Here is a 21,574-nt window from a genome sequence, read left to right as displayed (position 1 = left end):
ATCCATCCCACTCCGCTATCAATGACAGTACGTACCTGTGGGCATGCTTGCAATGGGGCTGGGAGGATGGAAATGCTCAGGCTGCCGAAAACAAACACCTCAAAGGGTTCTTTTAAATGGTGACCCTTATCCACAAGGCCACCCCAGACCCAGTGTCCACTTTGAAGACCCCGTCCCTCCAATCTACATACGTCTGTGTCCATTGGCTGCGTCCGGGCCTATAGCGCTCCTCTCATCCACATCCATCCCCCTCCGCTATCAATGGCAGTTCGCACCTGTGGCTGCGCGCTCACAAGGGGGCTGCACTGCAAACATTGTCATACAGGCCTGGTCGGTGTCAATGAACCCGTCAGACATTCACATACACATCCACTTCTGTAATCCTTTCTAAACACTTTAGAAGTTACCACGAAAACATCTGTGAAATCGACAACGGATATCACCTGCTCTCTACGTTTTACCTTGCTTGCTGAATCAGCTCATTTGTTCTTCTAAGTAACAGTTAGGCAACTTTTAGTTTAGTTTTCTGTAGTGTCAATGTTCTCTGCTTGGTGCCTTTCTATTGCTTTATACTTTATGTACACACTATTCTCATTTTATTGTATTCAAAGTGTCTACACCTTTATCAACATCCTACGCATGTTTATCTCTGTAATTAGCACATAACGTTACAGTATTGTTTCCAAATGTAATCTCTCGTACTGCATGTTTTTAATGCACGTTTGCTTTGGGTGACACTTTTCAAAAAGTAATTTTCTTTTTATTATCAACGGAATATGATGTTTGATTTACTCACGGTGATACTTTTTTTAATATTAATATTTATTTGATATTAGCATTCTGGATCGTGGCCCAATTGACCTTTTCCGAAGTGACCAAATGTATTTGTTTGAATTCTTTAGGGTTTTCGGGCCATTTGAATTAAATATAGATGTGTGTTGTGGTAAGGGAATAGGTGAAGGTGGGAGGAAGCGCGGAACGGTGAAGGTTCTCCCCCCGCACTTTCAAACAAAAAAACAAAAGAAATTCAGTGAAATCGGAAAAGGTTAATTATTTTTGAACAAACAGAACTAAACCATTTATATTTCTTTAACAGATAATAGGGACAATCCAACAATGCCTTGTTGTATCGTTTTGGGTTGCATTAATAACAGCCATACTAAACGTGGGAGTTAAAACCTGCATGTATTCCCAAAGGATTTAAATTTAATAAAGAAACGGCTCTTGAGCTGCAGATTTCCAATGTCCGAAATTGAAAGGAGAGCCAAGGATGTCTTGGATGAGCTGAGGGGCAATCGATTTCACGTCTGCAGCATGCACTTCGCAGAAGAGATGTACAAACAATCACAGTACACTAAAAAGCATCGGGCGAGACTCCTTTGCAAATTACTTCCAAATGCAGTTCCAACTGAATTTCAGCACACGCTGACCCCGGTGAGTAGTGGATGCTGAATTTGGAAATGTATTTTACCATTTTCTAAATTTGACTGTATAATATGTGTTATAAGAGCACTCAATATATTGAAATTGTCTGTGAATGGGTAACATAAGAAATGGTTTTCAGTTTTTATGGAATATTTCCAATTATATTTTATTACACAAGTTTCCCTCGTGACACAATGCAATGTGATTTGATTTGTACATTTTGAACTTTAGATTACTTTGGGTATCCCTACTTTAGAGATACTCAAATAGTTCAGTGCAATGGGAGCCTTTTCAAACACACACTCACATTGCATCCATTAAAAATAAGTCTTTTTTAAAAATGACCATATCTGTCTTTACGTAGACCGCGCTTTTGGAATTCCAGAGCCTTACCATGTATGAAACCACAGACACGTCTGACATCCTAATGGTGAGGCCAAGCAACTTGTACACAAACCTTTTTTAATAGTTTTTGACTTGGTCTAAATTATAATGCTAATGTCCATTCCATTTTCCATGAGCAATGGTATGAATATATACATCGATTAAAGGACTGTGGTGCTACATCGACCACTATTCCGGAGTCAGCAGCATCTGCTCTGTATTTGTTCAAATGCAATGTAAAACACATTGATTATTGTTATGTACAATATAGGCTTCTTTATTAATATCGTCCATCTTTTACATGTATTTTTTGGGGGGATGTTACATCTCTATTATTACAATTACTGCTATATAGGCGGAGCATGGACTCAATCCACAATGGGCTCAATGTGGATCAAGAATTACATCACTTCCTATCATGAAGGCTTCTGTATATGTATTTTTGAAAGTCGCCCTATGGGCTTTCTCTGTATATGGTAATCACAGATTGTTTATGTTTATGGTATATTTATGCTATTCTGATATGCTCTGTACAATGAACTATTAAGCAAAGTGTTGAGTAGTATCCTGGCAAAAGAGGCAGGATTTTCATAATAGCCAATGTATATGCCTATTCCACCCCAGCACCAAGTAAGAATGCAACATCGTATTTTCACAGAATGCCACATATCGCACATAGCGTCCAAAGTCTACCTCCCTAGGTACTCATACCATAGACCACTTAACATTGGTATACTTAGCCTTAGGAAATACCATCTTTACATTCTCTTACATGCTCATGGGTGTAAGCTCACCAACCAACAGCAATCCAACTACAACTTTCACTAATTAATTTTCTAAATGATAACATATAGTTTTCTTTTGTACTTTTTGGATAAGAAAAAGTGACATCTAAATATATGGGTTCTTCCGGGAATCTAGATTGCAGCTATCAACACCGCCAAAGTGTAATTTTAACATATGTTTTTTTTTCTTTTTTGGCATTTAACATAACAGATATTGACACTTCAGGGTGGTTCATAACAGGCACGCATGAACACGCGCTTACCATTTGTAGGTTTTGCCGCATATACAATTGCACCAACACCATTATTTCGGATTGATGACAAGCGCTCACGTGACTTTCACGTTCGCTTGCACTCGCGGACAGACTTTCACTTCTGGGCCATAATAGCCTGCGCTCTCATTCACTACACACAGCAATCGGACCGCAGCGCACATAATCATCTTTGTTCCCTCACCGTTTGAGAGTAAGGTTTATATTTTAGTTCGTATGAATCTCCATGTTACATCAAATGGCCACTAAAACCAGGCACCACCCTAATTACAATGATGTCCCTTTTTCTTTTGTATTGTTTTCTCTCTACTGGTACATCACTGAGAGTAGCCACAGAGAATTTTGACATCTCAACATTTCGAACCTATTCTTTTCATCACGAAAGCACCATAAAGGCCACTCAAGTAAGTGCTCAAAGTGATTTATGTAAACAGTACCCTATCGAGTAATTTAGAATTGTTAAAATCTAACACCCATGGCACCACCAGTTTAGCTACCAAATATTACAAACCATAATGTGATATGCCGTTTGGTTTAATACCACTGCTGAAACAAACAGATAAAATGTATGCTTACAGCAGTAACTTTTCCCTTGTTTTGCTTTATCATTCTTATACGATTCCTTTCTTTTCCCTCTCCCCCTTTTCTTTTTTTTCCTTTACTCTTATTAGGAATAACTCAAACAAGACCAATCACACAACCCAACCAAGGCCAACCTGGCAATATCTCTCAAGTATTAATATTTTTACCATAATACCCCTGAGGAACCGTCGGAATACAGACGGTGAAACACGTGTCGGGTAGTAGAATAAGAAGGCACAATCTCAACATGAGAATATTTACATAAGTGATGGTAACAAATGGAATTCTTGCAAACCTCAAAGACTGCGAATTAACTGTGAAGTAACAGTGAATCAGAGGGCTAAGAATCTAAATCACTATTTCTGTGCATTCAAGGTACAAACAGAGTGCAATTTCGAACTGTGGAGCAACAGTGATTAAAAACACACAATCCAACAACTATTATTCTTCTACATTAGAGACTATCAGCTATTGAAACCCAAATTCACCAAGCATAACTGAATTCCCCTGTGATGTAACAGGATTCATAACAATTTTAGTTTTTTTGCAAAAAGAACTTTGAACTGAACGTATCAGAACTTTGGGCATGCAATTTGTCCTTCATCTCGTATAACTACCTGAATGCAAGAATTTGTTACTTTGAATTAAATCACACGAATTGGGAAAAAGTAACAGTCTTTATATATTCTTTTGAACATAAGACTTCTTAACAAAGCAAGGCTAAGATACGGATGGGCACACTGTCTTAAAGGACAACAGATTTAGAAACCAAGCTTCACAAATTAACTCCTACATTCGTGCTATTTGATTTACTGGGCATACCATTAGTTAAGCGCGAAACACTTTGAGATCTAGTTACTTAAGTTTGCAGGCGAGCATGGAACTTCAACAACGTATTATTCTTCTACTGCAACCGGTCTGGAGGATGAAGTATTAAAAGTGATAATTTTTATTATTCATATTAATAGTTATTGATTAACAATATCTTTTTTACATTTAAGATAACTTATTTTTTTAAATAATTTGCAATACAGTCAGCACATTTTAAAGCATTAGATCAACAACCTTGATGTATTTATTGCAGAAACACATGCAACAATGAAAGTAAACCTTCAGAAAAATGTAATTTGTCACGGAATAACATCGACCCATTCAATATATGAATAGTGTATGTTTTTCTTTATAAATTTTAACTGTTTAGCAAAAAATGGAATTGGTGAAACAAATTAAGGGGCCACAATTTAATCAATATGTTTTGCAGGATGATCTCACACTACCCTGCGACATCTCTGAAGTTCATCAGGTACAGTTTTCAAATACACCTTTTTGAAATATTACATGTACACAATGTAGGACTTTTTACATAGTTCAATTGATATTGGTCGCCAATCATTAACTGAACTTTCTCAAGATGTACTTTGTGAGGTCAAATATTTTACCATTAAATTGTTTAACAATTTTATCAATGTTCTTTGAATTTGTTATGTACAAGGAATGTACTACTAAAGTGGTCAAAATTGAAGAGACATTGACAAGAGGCATACATAAGATATTGTAAAACATCAGTTATCATCCATTTTGACTGAGATACGTTTTAATGTTTTCCATAGTGACATTTCGTTATATATATGTATATATGATTATTTAAGTGGAATATCAAATTTCAAGTATTATACAATATCAGAATGCTTTTTTTCAGCTTAGTCTGGCGGTCGTCAAACCCAATCTGTTTCATGGAAAATTCGGAAAACAAGGGTACATAAAGGTTTTCTTTTAAAATAAGTTGTCAGTTATTTCATTGATATTACATTTTAATGTAGCAACTCATATTCTGTATGTGTGCTATAAACTAGGCATGTATTTCTTTCTCTTCAATCAGAGGCCTAGGAAGAAGAAGAGCATTAAGAGTCAGACAACCACACAAACTAAGGATGTCACTTGCAAACCAGTGTCACTTGTAGCAGCTACATTTTGAGGCTCAGCATGGTCATCTCAGGATTGTGTGTCATGATGCAGATGTCCAGTGGCCTGAATTTGAATTGAATGTCAGTAGTGACCATGGAAAATAACTCGAGATCATTGTTACATCACACAACCTCACCCAGAAGAAACAGACAACACACGTTGCAGAATTGCTTGCAGAACCACTCATACAATCCACACCCTCTAAAGAAATGTTATTTTAGGAACAGACAATGTTCCCTGTTTCCCCAATACATATGGACTAATCAGAAATATCACACACAGAAATAAACAAAGCATCTTCGCTACAGATTGATGATTATACTTTTGATGTGGATATCACTCTTCCTAGTCTTGAGGACTTATCCACCACCAAGGAATCTCAAACCACTATACTTCTGGACGATTAGCTAATAAAGGAACCAAAATACATTGTATTCAACTGCTGCTTGATCGAGATTATGAAAATGATTAAAAGTGATCATAAATTGCATAGGAGGATTTTTGTGGAGCCATTGGTGAAGTTTACTCGTGTGGTCAAAGGCACCAACCTAAAGATCAATGCTAGTTGTGTACAACCATAACTAATTTTCATGGTATGCTCAACCTATGCTTGGAAAAGTGCCTGCTGGAAATGTACTTTGCTCATATGCTTTGTCATTTAGCAGATCAACGTACAGTACAATTTCAAGTTTTCCCAAATTTGTGGAACTCTAGTTCCTTTCAAAAACCCAGTACTACAAATATCAGAAGGATTTCTTGTTCCCTGCTATTAGCCACGCATGGACACACAAACAGATGTCAATTGATAATGCTCTCGCTGGCAAAAGGCTCTGGCTTGCTGGTGATGGACAAGGTGACAGTTCAGGTTGTTCTGGTAAATACTGCACTTACCACTTACAAGACATGGAAACCAAAACAATTGTGAGTTCAGTCGTCATGCAAGTATCAGAATGTACATCTTCTGTTGCCATGGAAAAATATGGTTTCATTAAATCCATTCAGACCCGATAGCCACTGATGCGCACATTTCAATAGCCAAAGCCATGCGAGATCAGCTCCCAGACAAAGCATCAATATGATGTATGGAATGTGGAAAAATCAATTTAGAAATAAGTTTCAGCTGCTGGGAAAAAAAGGCTACAGAAAACAATTTAAATTGGTCACAGTCTATCAGCAACCATCTTTGGTTGAGCTCAAAAACTTGAGATGGCTCTGTAGATATTCGGCTTGAAGAATGGTGTTCATTGATGCACCATTGTTCTAACATACACTGTTGGAGAGAAAACTAACATTTCCACAAATGTGCACATTGACTATTGAGCAGGGAGCAGAAGCATAAGAAAAGGTTGTTGGTTCCAGGCTCTCCTCCTCACGCACCTCTTGAGAAGATTGTGTATGACAAAATGCCTTCAAGAGACATTTGGGCACTCACCGAGTTCTGCCACACTGGAGATTAAGGTGTTCCATAATATGTGCCTAAGGTACAGGCCTAAATGTTGCATTTTGGCATAGACGGTATGGACGCCAGAACAAGAATGGCTGTACTTGCAGAAAATGAGAACATTGGAAGGGAACAAGCAAAAACTAAGGGAATATTCGGGATGCCTCGTTACAACAAGGAGTTTACCAAAAGAAGCAAACAGTAGACGGCAAAGCCAATCTTCCAGAAGATGAATTTTGAATTTGTGAAAGATCTGACACTGAAAGTGCTGACCATGCAAACGCATGGAATTCATCCAGATTTTGTTTCCACGGCCCAGTTAATGCCACAGAACATTGCCAAGAGGTTTTCCCTCACAAACCTGAACTTGTTGAAAGGTTGACTTCAAGATTCAAATAATGTGTAGCTCACTTCACAATGTTTAATAATGAAAGTTTCAAGCTTTTGCCCAGTGTTTGGAAACTTTTTTCATTGTCCCATAAATTGAATAATATGTCACTTGAGATCTCATTTTTAAATAATGTATTTTTAATTAATTACTGTTTGTGAAGTAATGTCACGAGATAAGCCTTAAAATGTCTATTTTTCGTTGATTTTTTTATTTATTAATATCAATATAATTTATATATATTACAACAATAAATGTCAGTCTGATTATTTCAAGTATGTGACTCAAATGAAATGAAATGTAGAAGAGACTGGTGAGCTTAAAAGCAACAGTTACCAGGAACTAATTTTGTCTCCCCAGGCAAACTAATGTAACGCTATATACTTGCACCTTGCTCTCTAGTGGTTGCTCCTGGTGAGCCGTTACTGCTGGATCCCTGGGTACTGCTTGTAATTCCTGCTTATCTAATCCTAGTTTCGAGCCCTGTTTGTAATGAACTCACAGTTCTGGTTCAAGACCCTCTGCACCATCCTCAAGGATGATGGCCAGGAACCCCACTTCTGGAGCCAGGAACCCCACTTCATCTGACTTTTCCTAAATGCCTCCCGCTTAGAGACCTTGGCCATCTAACTGCAATTTTCTGCAGATCAGATACTATTGCAAGCAGAGAGTGTGGGGCCGATTTCTCTTTCCACGGCAGCAGTTTCCTTCTACAATGGCCTCCCTGGCCCTCTCAGGTTTCTGCCTGATCTCCTAAAGTTCCGGAAGCTTCTCAAGGCCCAGCTTTTCTCTTCTTCACCCCCAACCCCCATCTGTTACATTGACTGGCTGGCTGGTCCCTTCTGAGCTCCACACGGCATCAGGCCCTCATCGCCCAGTTTACCCCAGCACACTGTCTTTCTGTTCCCAGCTCCAACCCCTCCCCCCTCCCACAACCTGCAATTGCCCTTCCGGGTCCCTTTACCCTGACAAGCCTGGTGGGTGTGAATACCTACCAAGCCTTGTCCACCCCTGTTCGAGTGCTAAGCATGTGGTCCTCACTCCCTGCTTCTGCTGGCACTTGACCACCTGTCCTCCCCTTAGCACTTGCCTAGCCCCATTAGCTTCCCCTCCTCCCCCCTGCACTTGCATACCTCCTCTTGCCCCGCACTTCACTCCCACCCTAACATTTTCCCTTCCACCTCAACCTACACTTTCCCCTCCCAACTCCATACCCCCTGCACTTCTTGTTACTAAACTTGCACAATCCGAATGACACAAGGCCTAGTAGGACCATTATTATTTTTTCTTCCCTGCCCCCCTTTTTTGTCATGTGGCACCTTGAAACACCAGTTGTTGTATAGGCGGTTTACAAATAACCAATAAATAATTAAAATAAGTTAAGACTAACCTCGCTGGAAAGTTGGAATCATAATAAGTGGCTGCAGATTGCAATACACCAAAGGTTTATGTGCCACAATGCAAGCCAACATTTAAATAAGGGTGCAGGAATAGGTCTTGTCTATGTGCACTATAAACATACACCTGTGGCCTTTGCACATTTACATTTTACTGTGGAAGCCCACATGTGGAGGGTAACTAGGCGGGCCTGCATCAATGCAGAAATCAATATGACGGCTAGAAAAGATGTACTCAGAAGCTGGTAAGCCTTTAAATACTGCACTCATTCGAGGCATGCTGGAGGCTCAGTATCTACCTGGAGCACATTGTGGGAAGCCATGAAGGTGGTGGCTAGAGGAGAAATAATATCAAAAGCTGGAGGCACTCTTAAGCAATTGAGGTCTGAACTCGAAGCACAAGAAAAAGAGATCTCCCGCCTAGAATCCACCTCAAACATTACTCCAGAGGTTGAAACGAAGTTGAAGGAAGCCCGCGAGAAATGCCAATCTTCCTGGGACAGATTGGAGAAGTTTGACTTCACAACATACACTACCAGGTCTCATAAGGAATCTGACAAACCCGGCAGATTGCTGACCTGGCTATGTAAGCGTGAACGCCCCAGGCACCTCCCAACGGAGATACTGGACGAAAACGGGACACGCCACAAGACACAACAAGGAATCAATGAAGCGTTTGCCAAATTCTACTCCAGATTGTACTCCCACGAAACACAAGTAGACAGGGACGAAATCAAAGAAACACTAGATGAGATAGGCCTCCCCAAAATGTCCAGCGAACAGAGAGAGGCACTGGAAATGGAAATCACAGCAGAAGACGTGACAGATGCAATCAGATCGCTGGCCACCTGTAAGGCTCCCGGAGGTGACGGCCTCCCGTCTGAATTTTACAAAACATACAAACCCATCCTCACCCCAATCCTCCGCAAGGTCTATCTAGAGGCCTACGAAAACGGGGTCTTACCTAACACTATGAAAGAGACAATAATTATTCCCATGCTCAAACCAAACAAACCACCCACCGACTGTGACTCTTATCGCCCTCTGGCCATGTTAAATTATGACAGTAAGATTCTCACCACTATACTGGCCAGCAGACCCGCAAGGGTGGTAGGGTCCATAATCCACGAAGACCAGAATGGCTTTGTCCCAGGACGCAACACCACGGCTAACCTGAGAAGGCTCCAACACATTATGGCCGAAACCTATGAGAATGAAGAAGACCTAGCAGTACTATCACTCGATGCCATCAAGGCCTTTGATTCTATCTTCTGGGAATGGCTCGTCGAGGTACTGAGGGGGTTCGGGTTTGGCGAGGGCTTTGTCAGATGGATCACAGTACTCTATAATTCGCCTATGGCAAGAGTAAAAACCGGCAGAACAGTGTCTGATTCCTGGAAAATACAAAGGGGCACCAGACAAGGGTGCCCACTGTCGCCCATGCTATACATACTGGGCCTGGAGCCGATTGCCATATATTTTAGGAATCAGATCTTTGACGCTGGCATCAAAGTGGGCAACGAACAAAACATAATATCCCTATACGCGGATGATGTCCTTTTATACTTGAAAGATCCCCAGGTCAACGCGCCGATCACATTGGATGTGCTAGATAACTATGCAAAATACTCTGGGATCAAATTCAATAGACTGAAATCCTCTGCCTTCCCCTTGGCTAGCCTGAGAGGCTTAGAAGAAACCGACCTCCCGAACATTGGGATAAAGTGGCAACTCGACACGTTCCGGTACCTAGGAATTAATGTGAGCCACACCCCGATGCGCACACACGAGCACAACCCGGAAGTAGCAATAACCAGCCTTCGCAGATCCATGAAATTTTGGTCTAGACTCCCACTCGCAATGGTGGGCAGAGCAGCAATCGTTAAGATGATAGTCCTCCCCCGATTTCTTTATTTCTTCGTCAACATATGCCACTATGTCAGACCGCCCTTCTTTAAGAAATTAGAGGCACTTATCAAGGACTTCCTATGGGGACCTACCAGGCATACATTGACTTTGGCCACTCTATCCCTCCCATACAAGGAAGGGGGAATACAACTCCCAGACCTCCAGTTGTATTATCTTGCGGCACAGTTTAGCCACGTGACGAAGTGGCTCTCGGACGAACCATCTGCTGAGCTGGGGCTATTGAGACAATCTTCCTCCAGAATATTCCCTAGGGAAACTCTTTGGAACCCCCTACGACAATCCCCAGATGCCCCCCTGATCATCGAACTTGGCAGACAGATTTGGACCAGAACCTGCTACGTCAGGCAGGTGAAACACCCTTACTCTCCAGACAACCGAATCCTGCTGACGTGTGCAGAACAGAATCGGATCTCTCCACAGCTAGGAGGTGGGAGGACTCCGGAATTTACACATGGGGTGATATGTTTGAGGAGGGCGAATTCAGGGATTTTGAATCGCTGCAAGCTAACGAAGGGCTATCAAGCGGCCAGTTCCTCTGGTATCATCGGCTCAAACAAACCGCCAAGAAGATCTGGTGCACCTGACCGGAGGAACCCACCCCAGACCCACTGTTACAAGAGATGCACGACCTCACGTATGGCTGGAAACCGGTCTCTCGACTCTACAAGAGGCTCATCGACAAACCCAACCCCAAAAGCGAGACACTGAAGGAGAAATGGGAGACCGATCTTGAAACTACGCTTCCGGACAAGGAATGGGAAAGAACGCTACTATACCCCAAGAAGGTGTCGAGAAACTCCAGATTCGGTCAGATACAACTAAAGGTCCTGTATCGGACGTATATGACCCCACGCAGGGTGCTCTCCTTCAACAAACAGGCCTCCCCGGCTTGCCCATGGTGTGGGAACGACAAAGCTGATCTGATCCACATGTTCTGGACTTGCACCAAGACAATGGCGCTGTGGTCCAAAGTCAAACAAACCTGCACTGACGCCGGGACAAGCAGATATGAATGGACACCCGGAGAATGTTTATGAGGGGTCTACGCCAGACCAAGCAAATACAAACATGTTGTTAAATTGATGGACATTTCATGTATCCTTGCGAAAATAACTATAGCCATGGCATGGAAGACACCAGGGGGCCCTAGACATGACTGCTGGCTGAAAGAATTAGAGAGATGGACTGCAGCTGAAACCAGAGCCTGGCAGGATGGAATCACCTCTAACAGAGACATTGCGAGTGGCACTCTGGACTCTTGGAAGGCCCTCCTGAGAGATATACCCTTCAGTGCAGACCACAAACCCCCCTGAGAAACCCCACCACTTTACCATAACTGATCCCTCGCACTCCCCTGGATATGGTGATCCTCCTGACCGAGATCCCTCCTACTTCCCGAGACGTCGGAACCCCCAGTTGCACCCATGCCCACCTAAGTAAGAGGAACTATTTCCCATGAAGACTGTTGTTGTTTATGTTTATTGTTTTAGTTAATTTTCTTGTATTTTGTATGCACCCAATACAAATGCCAATAAAATACGTTTAAAAAAAAATAAATTCGAGGCATGCTGGAAATTTAGTGATGTACATTTTTTTTTTTGTTGTTGCTCATTGCACTTGTTGCTCCAAGTGCAACAGGTCACCCATCATGGTGCAAAATCGCCCCCTTCACTCATCCCCCTCCCTTCCTGGTACGACCGTGCAGTGTCTATATATGAATCCACAGCTCTGTGTTCATCTATATCAATGAATCTGTCATTCATGATTTAACCATCTCTGTACGTGAAGTAGGATTAATGAAATGAGTTTGTGCGCTTTTAATCCGCACTGATGGTGGGTAGCGAATAGCTACTTAGTTAACAGCAATACATACTTATCAGGTGTTGGGTACTAGGTGCATATAGTCCTGTTCTAATAGTTTGCATAGTCCCAACAGTGAAATTATCCAACTAACTGACGAAATTGCCGAAGTTGTTCTGTTGTGCTCAAGATGCAAAGCCTGTTTTCCTGATGTATATTTGAATTCTGTTTATTTCGGTTGGTCATCCGTCACATAGGGAGAATGAAAACACAAGAAACAATGTAAGTCCATTTTTAAATAATAGTTGTGCAAGGGAGGATGGCAAGTGTTCTGTATGCTACATGATTAACGTTGTGACGGATGAATGTTCAATTTGATGCAAAGAATAGACATTGTACATTTTAATCATAACTTAAATTGAGAGAAGACAGAAATATGTACAGTGTATATCAACTATAAAGTGAGTACTGAAATATATTTTTGCATTCTCGATTTTACATAGTTATATTATGCCAGTGTGCATCTGTCATGGGTACAGTCTACCAGTTGACAGCTTCTTCAGCTGTAATTGGACAATAATCATCAACAACACATTATAACCATTATCTGGGACGAGCACCAGACACCAATATGTCCTTTCGGTTCCATGTGATAATATCCCCGCAAAAATGTCGCCATACAAGAATGGCACCTTTTTCTGCGGCTATATTACCATATTAAACCTGCGGGGGACACCCTGCAGCCCCAAAACTTTTTAAAGGGAGCGGGGGACACCCTGCAACTCCCGTTCCCATTTACCCCATATATTGTCTCCATATATAATGTTGCCTATGCCGTTTCCCGGCGTCTATATGTATGGCAACATTATATATGGGGACAATGGGGACAATATTACCTGATACCGTCCTTTCGTGGTTGCAGCAACAAGGAGCAACATGGCAGCCTATAGGTTATAAAAACGTGCAGATGTGAAAGTGTTGCATTTCAAATTGAAACCACTAATTTGTTCTCTGTAATGGAACGCCATGTGCGACGATCGAGAATCGCTGATGGAAGATAACTTTCTGTGAAGAATGTAAAGACTGGTATTAATCGATCGTTGAATGGAATTGGCATCATAAGATCACTGTTCACAGTTAAACTAAAAATTGAGAACCATGCAATGTTCAATAGCTATAACCTCTATTGGAAAATGTTAGCCATGTTTTTGTGGACTTAATTACCTCTTTTCAGCGTCATGTCAAAATGACTTGTTACGTTGCCGACTATTGACGGTTTCTTCAAAATAAACAGTTTTTATAATTTTTGTGAAAAGAAAGAAAAGTTTTGCATCTGTTGTGGATGTGTGTGTTTATGTTCCTGGTTCTGCGTTCGATAACGTTATGAAGTTGGTGAGGACAGGGTACGTTTGGCTATGCTGCCCACTAACATCATTCAAATAGGTGAAGGTCATCGTGAGCGTCTAGTGATGTCAGCGTTGGGGGTGGATGATCCAAATTAGTGCCATAAAGGCACTTAAACTTAGGGTGATGGATCAACGGATAAGATTAGCACAAGACCTGACCCATCGTTTTCGCATTTGTTAAAGTGAGAAAAACTCAGGTAAGTTGGGAGGTTTTTTTAAGAACGATCAATGTATACTCAGAAATACATGCCCGTTTGATTGGGCCAATAACATTTCTGACCAAACTACCCTTTTAACTCCCTGGTGACCTTACAGTGTATAATCAGATGAACTAAATAATTTATTTCAGATATCAAAATACTTTTGAGGAGCTGATTATGCTCACCGTTGATTGAAGTGAACGGGACAGACAACTTTTCACGCTAACATGCAAGAGAATGTGAATACGGACATAATGCATGTAGTACCGAAACTCGCTTTGTTACACTTTAACTGTACATGTCTCAACAACAATGTGGCTTGAAAAGGTTATATTAATTTTGTAGAACTGTTAAACCTCACAGGAAATGCTTCCTTGATAATGAGCAATATATATATGTATTGTACACTGTATTAAAAGTAGAGAAAATTAGCATTATTATTTATATTTACAATACAATAAAAGTGAAAGTAACAATCAGAACTTAAAAAACACACACAATAGACAACTAAATAGCAAACGTGGGGGTACCCTCATATCCACCACTTTCCCCTACTCTAAGACAATTAAGTCATATTCCACATAAATAAAAAACTATTTCCAGTTATCCATACCATCTGTCATACCGTGTGAAAAGACATTGTTGAATATTGTCAATTCGATTAAAACCTAATACCGACCATTCAAAAAGTTATTTTTGAAATGCAGTTGGTTTTCCTCTGCATTATCAACATTGTATATTTAGCATTCACCATTTTCAAAATGACATTTAATATCTACAAAAAATGGCAACTTGCACAAAAATAACATGTTCTCTATTTCTGCAAAAACTTTCATCAGTTATATATTCATGAAGCAACAACATTTTGCAAAACACTTCAACCAAATTTCGATTTCAGCTCTAACCTTTCTTTGATGAAACAGCAAAGGATGAGAGTGTACCAGACTGACAAAGGGAGGGAGGGTCTGGGACTCACTGTCATGCTTGTCAAGAATGTACATATAAACTGAGGGGATCAAGAGGAGTGAGTCATCCTCTTGAGTGTATGAAATCCAGGGGAAGGGAGTCACTCCCCCTGGAATTAGAACTTCAAGATTGCGACTAAGAGAAGGGAGGCATTGCCCTAGCCATTGGTGTTTGTGTTTGCCAAGAGAAGAAAGGCAACCTCTTGGGGTGGATCCCAAACTCGCAATCAGTTTGCCTGGTGTGTTCTCCTGCCAAGACGTTCTTAATGTGTAACAGTTCCACGCTTATATATTTTCTTCACTCAACCATTGGGTCTTCTATCCACTTTGCTTGCTTCATTCAATAATTGACTTGGTGTCCCAGCTCCCCTGCTCGGATTCACCCAGTTCATGTAATTTCCCTTCAATGGTATATTCAACTGTTGCCTTGGCTAGACTGGGAGACACTGTCAGGGGAACAGAACAGTGCATAGCCACAGAGTCCAATGATATAATCAAAAGGGCAGACCTATGTTGATTGATATCAGGCTTCTATGCAGGAAACCCCCCTCAACCTTCAGATTGAACCCCTGATCCCAATGAGCAGATTTGCTCAATTTATTCCCCAAATACTGTCCCACCATCCTGTTTTATTATCAAAGCAAATGTCCAGATAATTAAAGTAAAAATCAGCTTTGTGGGGCATTTGGCTTGTCCACCAGAAATTGATTTGCATTCCTCTCTCTAATTACCATCTTATTGCAAATGTAAGCATTTAATGATGGCCCAATAGTTTACGCATTCTTATTTATGTGCAGGTGAATAGCATTGTCTAGTCAGAAATAGCAAAACAGGAACCTCTTGGCCTCTTCACTTGGGGCACATCCAGTTGCTGGCCAACAAGAAACTCATCTAACTATTCTGGTAGTGTAAATAGGGTAGGAACAAGCACACACGACAGTGCAGTACAAGATGATAACAGTATGTAACGGCCAGTGTGTGGCAAGTGCAGTACAAGATGATAACAATAAGTGAGTAGCGGCCAGCACGTGGCAAGTGCATAGGTAAGTTCCGGACAACAGGAGTCAGGGGCTGGTAGGGGGACTGTAGGGATACAGAAACAGTCCCTGAGTGCGGGGTTTGCCAGGTGGGCAGTGAAGGTGTGAGACAATGGGGTGGGGGGGCCTGGGCCAGAGATCAGAGGGTATACAGGTAACCGGTGTGGTTCAGGTTTCAGCTAGGAGGTCAGCAGAGGTAAGGAGGAGAGAAAGCAGAAGCAAAGAAAAAAGTTTTGAGGTGCTTCCAGAACCGGAGATTGTTCTCCTCAAGTTTAAGGGAGGCCGGAAGGCTGTTCCAGAGGGAAGCACCAGCCGAAGAAAGAGATCTTCCACCAACTCGTTGCTTGGAGAAGCGACTGACCCTGAAGGAGTTGGAGGCGGATGAGCAGAGAGCTTGAGAAGGAAGGTATTTAGGAAGGGAGAGTTGAAGACATTGAGGACGCAGGCCCCAGAAGGCCTTGTGGACGATGGAGAGGGTTTTGAACTTAATCCTCACAGCCACTGGGAGCCAGTGCAGAGATTTCAGTCCTGCAGAGATACGATCCCGGGACTTGAGGCCAAGGACAAGTCTCGCAGTCCTGTTTTGGATAAGATGCAGAGGGCAGAGAGTAGAAGCTGCATCAGACTCTTGCCAAATGACCATTGTGAAGCACCTCTAGCATCTGCAGGTCCCCTTCCCGCAGGCCTTGCCTCCTCTGTCACTTTGACAACAACTCCTAGAACACATCTTTCTCTTTCCATTTATCTCACTGCAGAGTATACTTCTGCTTCGGAATAGAAAGTGTTCAAGAGACAGCTACCACAGAATTAAATGTTTAATGCAGAGTTTGTAAAGAAGATGGAGGCTGAAAGCATGGCATTTGATGCAATGTTTGTGAATCCTGCACTGCCATGCTGAAATAATCTATGCTGGATGAAACATAAATCAAAAATTATGTTTTCACCCTTCATAATATGCTGTGTAAGCAGCAGTCTTGGTACCTCAGCTTATGATTTTAAATGTTATAAGTATTTAATCAGCTACCAATGGCTAACAGCTCACCTAATATCGACGTGATGACTGCCTCTTCATCTTGCATGTTCTTTGTGCTGGAATCATTCTTGGGCCCAACACAAAGTCATGCCCTAATGTACAAAGCAATTAACTACAAAACTCAAAACTATTGTCTTTGCAAAAGGTTGTTTGGATTAGCCTCAAATGTGGGCGACCAATGGAGACCCAAAATTCTGCAAAGATGTACCTTTGCTCCCCAAATGTCGCGGACACAATTTTAGCCCATAGGGAACGTAACAGACACTATCAAGATCACCAAACGGATCTAAGGGGGCAAAACAGACACTTGTTATCACTTGAGATATTTATTTTGCTTACATCAGAGCAAGATATGTATATAACATGCTGTTTGTTTCCCATCAATATGTCACCTGAAAGCCTTTTCTAAAAATGGAGGCTTATTACTATCGCAAAGGCACAACATTTATTTGAAAACAAAGAAAATAAATGTCCAGCATCACATGGCGTGGCTCATAATAGACAGATGGTAAGTACAATGATTAAAAAGTACCATAAACATCATGATTGTCAATTTACCTGCAAACAGATGGAAAACATTCTTGAAGTCCCTTCTTTTTAACCAAGGAGCCTTCTAGACAATACATAATTATGTCCATCACCTTTGGAAAAAAACAACATTGCACATTTTCAAAACTCTTTAATTGAGGGTTTCTAGCACAAGCAGAGACACAAATATAGTATTTAGAATTGTGTAATACTTATTGGTTTCATCCCGTTACGTTCCAGATAAATCAAAGTCACCCTACAGATTGCACATTGGTATTAGAGGAGTGGGTATCAAGTGAAAATGTAGCCAGTGAAAAGGTTGTTGCCAAGCAAAGGGTTGCCAATAAATGCAGCTGAAAAGTAGCTAAAAATGTGGAGTTGCTAGGGTCATTGTTAGGGCTAAGGAGGATTAGGCTTGTGATTGTCTGGTTTAGAGTTGGGATAGGGATTTGGTTAGTCATTAAGGTAGATCAAGTGTTAGGGTTATTGGAAGACTAAGGCTAATAAAGTAATGGTTTGGGTACGTGTTCAAGAAAGAGACATGGAGGACGGAGAGAGCTGGTGATGTTAGCACATAAGAGCATTTAGGATAAACTTAGTAGTTCGAATAAAGTAACCATTAGGGTAAGTGGTAGAGTTACAGTTGGGGGGAGGCTAAGGTTAATATTTGACCACGGGTTTGGGTTAGGGCAAGGGCTATGTAATTTGTGGAGAGCGGTTGATGGGGTTTGAGATAGGATCGCTGTTAATTTTCTATTAATTTCGTATTGAGTAAAATGCTAATTAAATGTTTTAGCGCAATGAGACTTAGTGTTCTGCAAGAGTTCAGGGTAGAATAGGGTAGTAATTGGAGTTAGGGGAAGGATTACGAATGGAGTTAGGGAGATTTCGTAGGTTTCGTTAGAGGTTTGGGTCATATTTAGGGTTACAGCCATGTACTTTTGAGTATTTAAAAATAGCTTTTTGGCGACCTTATTACTGGCAACATTTTCGCACTTTGGATTGCTTGTATTGGATGACATTTTCTAAAACAACGTTTTGCTGACTACTTTTACCGAGGCACATTTTAACATTGAACTGTGGAGTGCAGGTAGTAAGGGAGTGGGTGTTTTTAAGGCTAGCAGAGAGGGGTGGAAATGGGTATGAAAAGAAGTGGAAGGTGAGAAGAGTGACAGTGAGTTTATCAGTAGTTAGGAGGGCACTATATCCCTGCAAGGCTGAGCAGGCCACCGTATCCATGAAGGGGGGATGTGAGAAGGAATGTAGTGAGAGGTGAGAAGAGGGGTGCAGTGAGCGATGTTGGGAGAGTAGTGGAAGTCCAGAGAGGGGAGAGGAGCAGAAGAGTAAAGAGTAGGAAGGGTAGTAGAAAATGGAGGTAAGCAGTCAACCGAGAGAGGAACATTGGTATATAGAGAAGGGGGGTGAGGAGATACAGTGGGTGGAGTAGGAGGAGGGAGGGAAATATTAAATATACTATCCAGTACACCCCACTTCCAGGTCCTTTATTTCTTCAGTGGCGTCTAAGGCATTTTTAGTAGGCATATCACATTAATAAGAACCATTTTGACTTTTCATGAAGATGGTGGATCAGCAAGCAGGGATTTCAATAAGCATAATCGGTGTCAACAGTGACAAATAAAATAATCTGTCTTCTTAAAGTAACCCTCTATAAATAATTCTGAGAATACCAAATTATCTATGACTGGAGAAAGGCATTACACACTAAAGATAACCCCACACCAAAATATGTCTATCCATAGTTTCAGACAAATCAGTGAATTACTGCTCATCCGATTCATCTCTTGTCAGGAGCTTGACAATGATTAAATCAGACTCATCCTACTACCGAGAAGAAGTCAACCGTGTGTCAGGATTTCAATAATGTTGAGTATCAATATGGTATCTTCATATAGTAAGTAGTCACCTCATGTTGGATTGGTGAACCAATATATGTCCCAGAGATGAACAGATCATAAGATGGAATAACAGGCATCACTAAAGTGATGAAGTCTTCGTTTGACATTTCCATGGCCCATGCTGAGAAGAATGTCCAGATAGACTACCCAACATACTGCAATGCTCTCCTCCTGTACGAATGTGTGATATCATCACTAGTAAGAGTTGGAGATTAAACCAAAAGACTTGAGAGAAGGTGGGTGGAAAACATGGCTCAAGTCCCCAGATTTACATTACACTTATTATTGTCGCTCCCTGCAAAAAAGACCATTAAATACCACCGTCTGCTAAATTAATTTTCTTATTTTTAAGAATAGACACCTACGTGCTACTGATCAGGGTCAAAATTCTTCAGCGACGGAAAGGGTCTAAGGTTCTGATACAATGGTGTAAACGCATTGGGATTTGAACAGGGCGCTAGGTTGGGAGGCAATTGATTAAGTGGGCAGTTGAAGACAAAACACTTTGAGAAAACATCATCAATGGCATGATAAATTGCGAAACAAAAACAATGCATGCTACCCACCTCCACAAGAAGATCAACAACATCTGATGGCATTTTTTCAATTAGTATTTCTACAACTCTTAAGATTTCCCCTTTAGCTCGAGCCAAAGTGCTGGTGTGCATATTCTGTTGAGACTGTGTGTTCGCTGCAAGTGCAGTATGTCTGTGTACCTAATTAAAAGAAAAATATAGGTAAGACAGGATATACATTGAACACTGTACTTACTGATGGTAACTAGACATTGACTAGTTTAAACTTTAGTAAAGAGAAGGGTCTTCCTCACTGAAATAGGAACCATTACAACTGTAACTACTGTCCCTAGTCCATTTTCCTCCATAGTCTGTGGGCTAATTGTACCGGTGCAAGCCAGCTCTCTATGGGCACAAGCGCAAGGCTCACAGGGCTATGTCCATTGCTGCTTGACCCAATAGGCTACCTAGCTATTTTACCAGGACTAAGCCCAATTGAACACCTGTACATGGTGTGACTACTGGAACTTCCTGCTCTGGGTGCCCCGATACAACTCGAGATCCAACACATGACCTCTGGCGTCATTCCAGAGTGTACTGGCGAACACATTCAAAGGGGCTCTGCACCATATAGTAACTTCCCAAAGAAACTGCAGCCTCGACAAAAGACTAGACAGAAGGTGGAAAATATGTCTCACTGGAGGCAACATCATATCTGCTCACAATGGGGGGCAAGCTGATAGATGTGCAAGGGTTCTTGCCGCCCCCTAGAGCCTGCTGCTGTCTCAAATAGAAATGAGTTGCACGTAGTCCAAAACAGACTTGATATTTACAACTAGCTGTTATTTTGTCTAGGTTGCTGTGATGCTGCTTCTTTGGAATGTGGGGGAAACTACAGTCCGGTATGAAACCCTTCAGCATAGGATCCTCTGAATCTTTTGGAATGACCCCAGTGGTCATACTGCACTGGACCTCAAGTCATATCTCGGCAGGCCTTTGGCCCTCAGAGCATGAAGCTCCAGTAGTCAAGCCACATATAATCGTCCTCTCGGGCCTAGGCCAAATAAAAGTGCTAGGTAGCGCTTTCACTGTGAGTGCCACTAGGGATAGCCCTATGAGCCTCAGGCTTATACCCGGTAAAAGAGCTTGCTCACCCCTCAGTGCATGCACTGTATAGTTAGCCCAAACAGTAAGGAGGAAAGGAGACAGGACGTAGGAGCACAGATTAATGCATTTGTGAATCTTCCAAATATGAGTTTTCCATCATTCTTAACAGAAGTGTTTTACTAATTTGGATTTATATACTTAGCTCTGAAGTCACTTGAAGAACATCTGTATGGTTAGAAAGAGAGAAATAACTTCCAACATGCTACTGACTTAAGGTACAGAAAATGCAACCCAGGAACAGATGGCAATAGACCAAGGCATGATTGACTTTAATTCCACTGGAGTACATCATGGTGGCAGCAATGGTGCATGTCATTGCTGTGTATACTAGGGCTCGCCATGGGTAATGATGCTTGGTTATGGAATAGCCGACGGGCAAGGCTTTTTCTTAGTGCACTGGGGGCATGCCATAGCTGATTTGTGTGGTTTACTGGACAGT

At 41.5% G+C, this 21,574-nt stretch overlaps 1 protein-coding gene across 4 annotated transcripts in view; it reads right to left on the bottom strand.

The window, feature by feature from the left end:
• WDR7 (WD repeat domain 7) overlaps window positions 1-21,574 on the bottom strand; it is a 2,460,073-nt gene that overhangs the window by 389,384 nt on the left and 2,049,115 nt on the right. For all 4 annotated transcript variants that reach the window (XM_069627029.1, XM_069627030.1, XM_069627031.1 and 1 more), the window contains 2 exons: window positions 20,020-20,169; window positions 17,568-17,650 (listed from right to left, as the gene is read on the bottom strand). In XM_069627029.1, the coding sequence (XP_069483130.1) occupies window positions 17,568-17,650; window positions 20,020-20,169 (233 nt within the window). The remainder of the gene's footprint in view (window positions 1-17,567; window positions 17,651-20,019; window positions 20,170-21,574) is intronic.

Source organism: Ambystoma mexicanum, chromosome 6p (genome assembly GCF_040938575.1).
Source record: "Ambystoma mexicanum isolate Mex_15411 chromosome 6p, UKY_AmexF1_1, whole genome shotgun sequence".
Lineage (NCBI taxonomy): Eukaryota > Metazoa > Chordata > Amphibia > Caudata > Ambystomatidae > Ambystoma > Ambystoma mexicanum.
The sequence above is the reverse complement of the archived record's forward strand: the minus strand, read 5'-3'. Positions and strand labels throughout refer to the sequence as shown.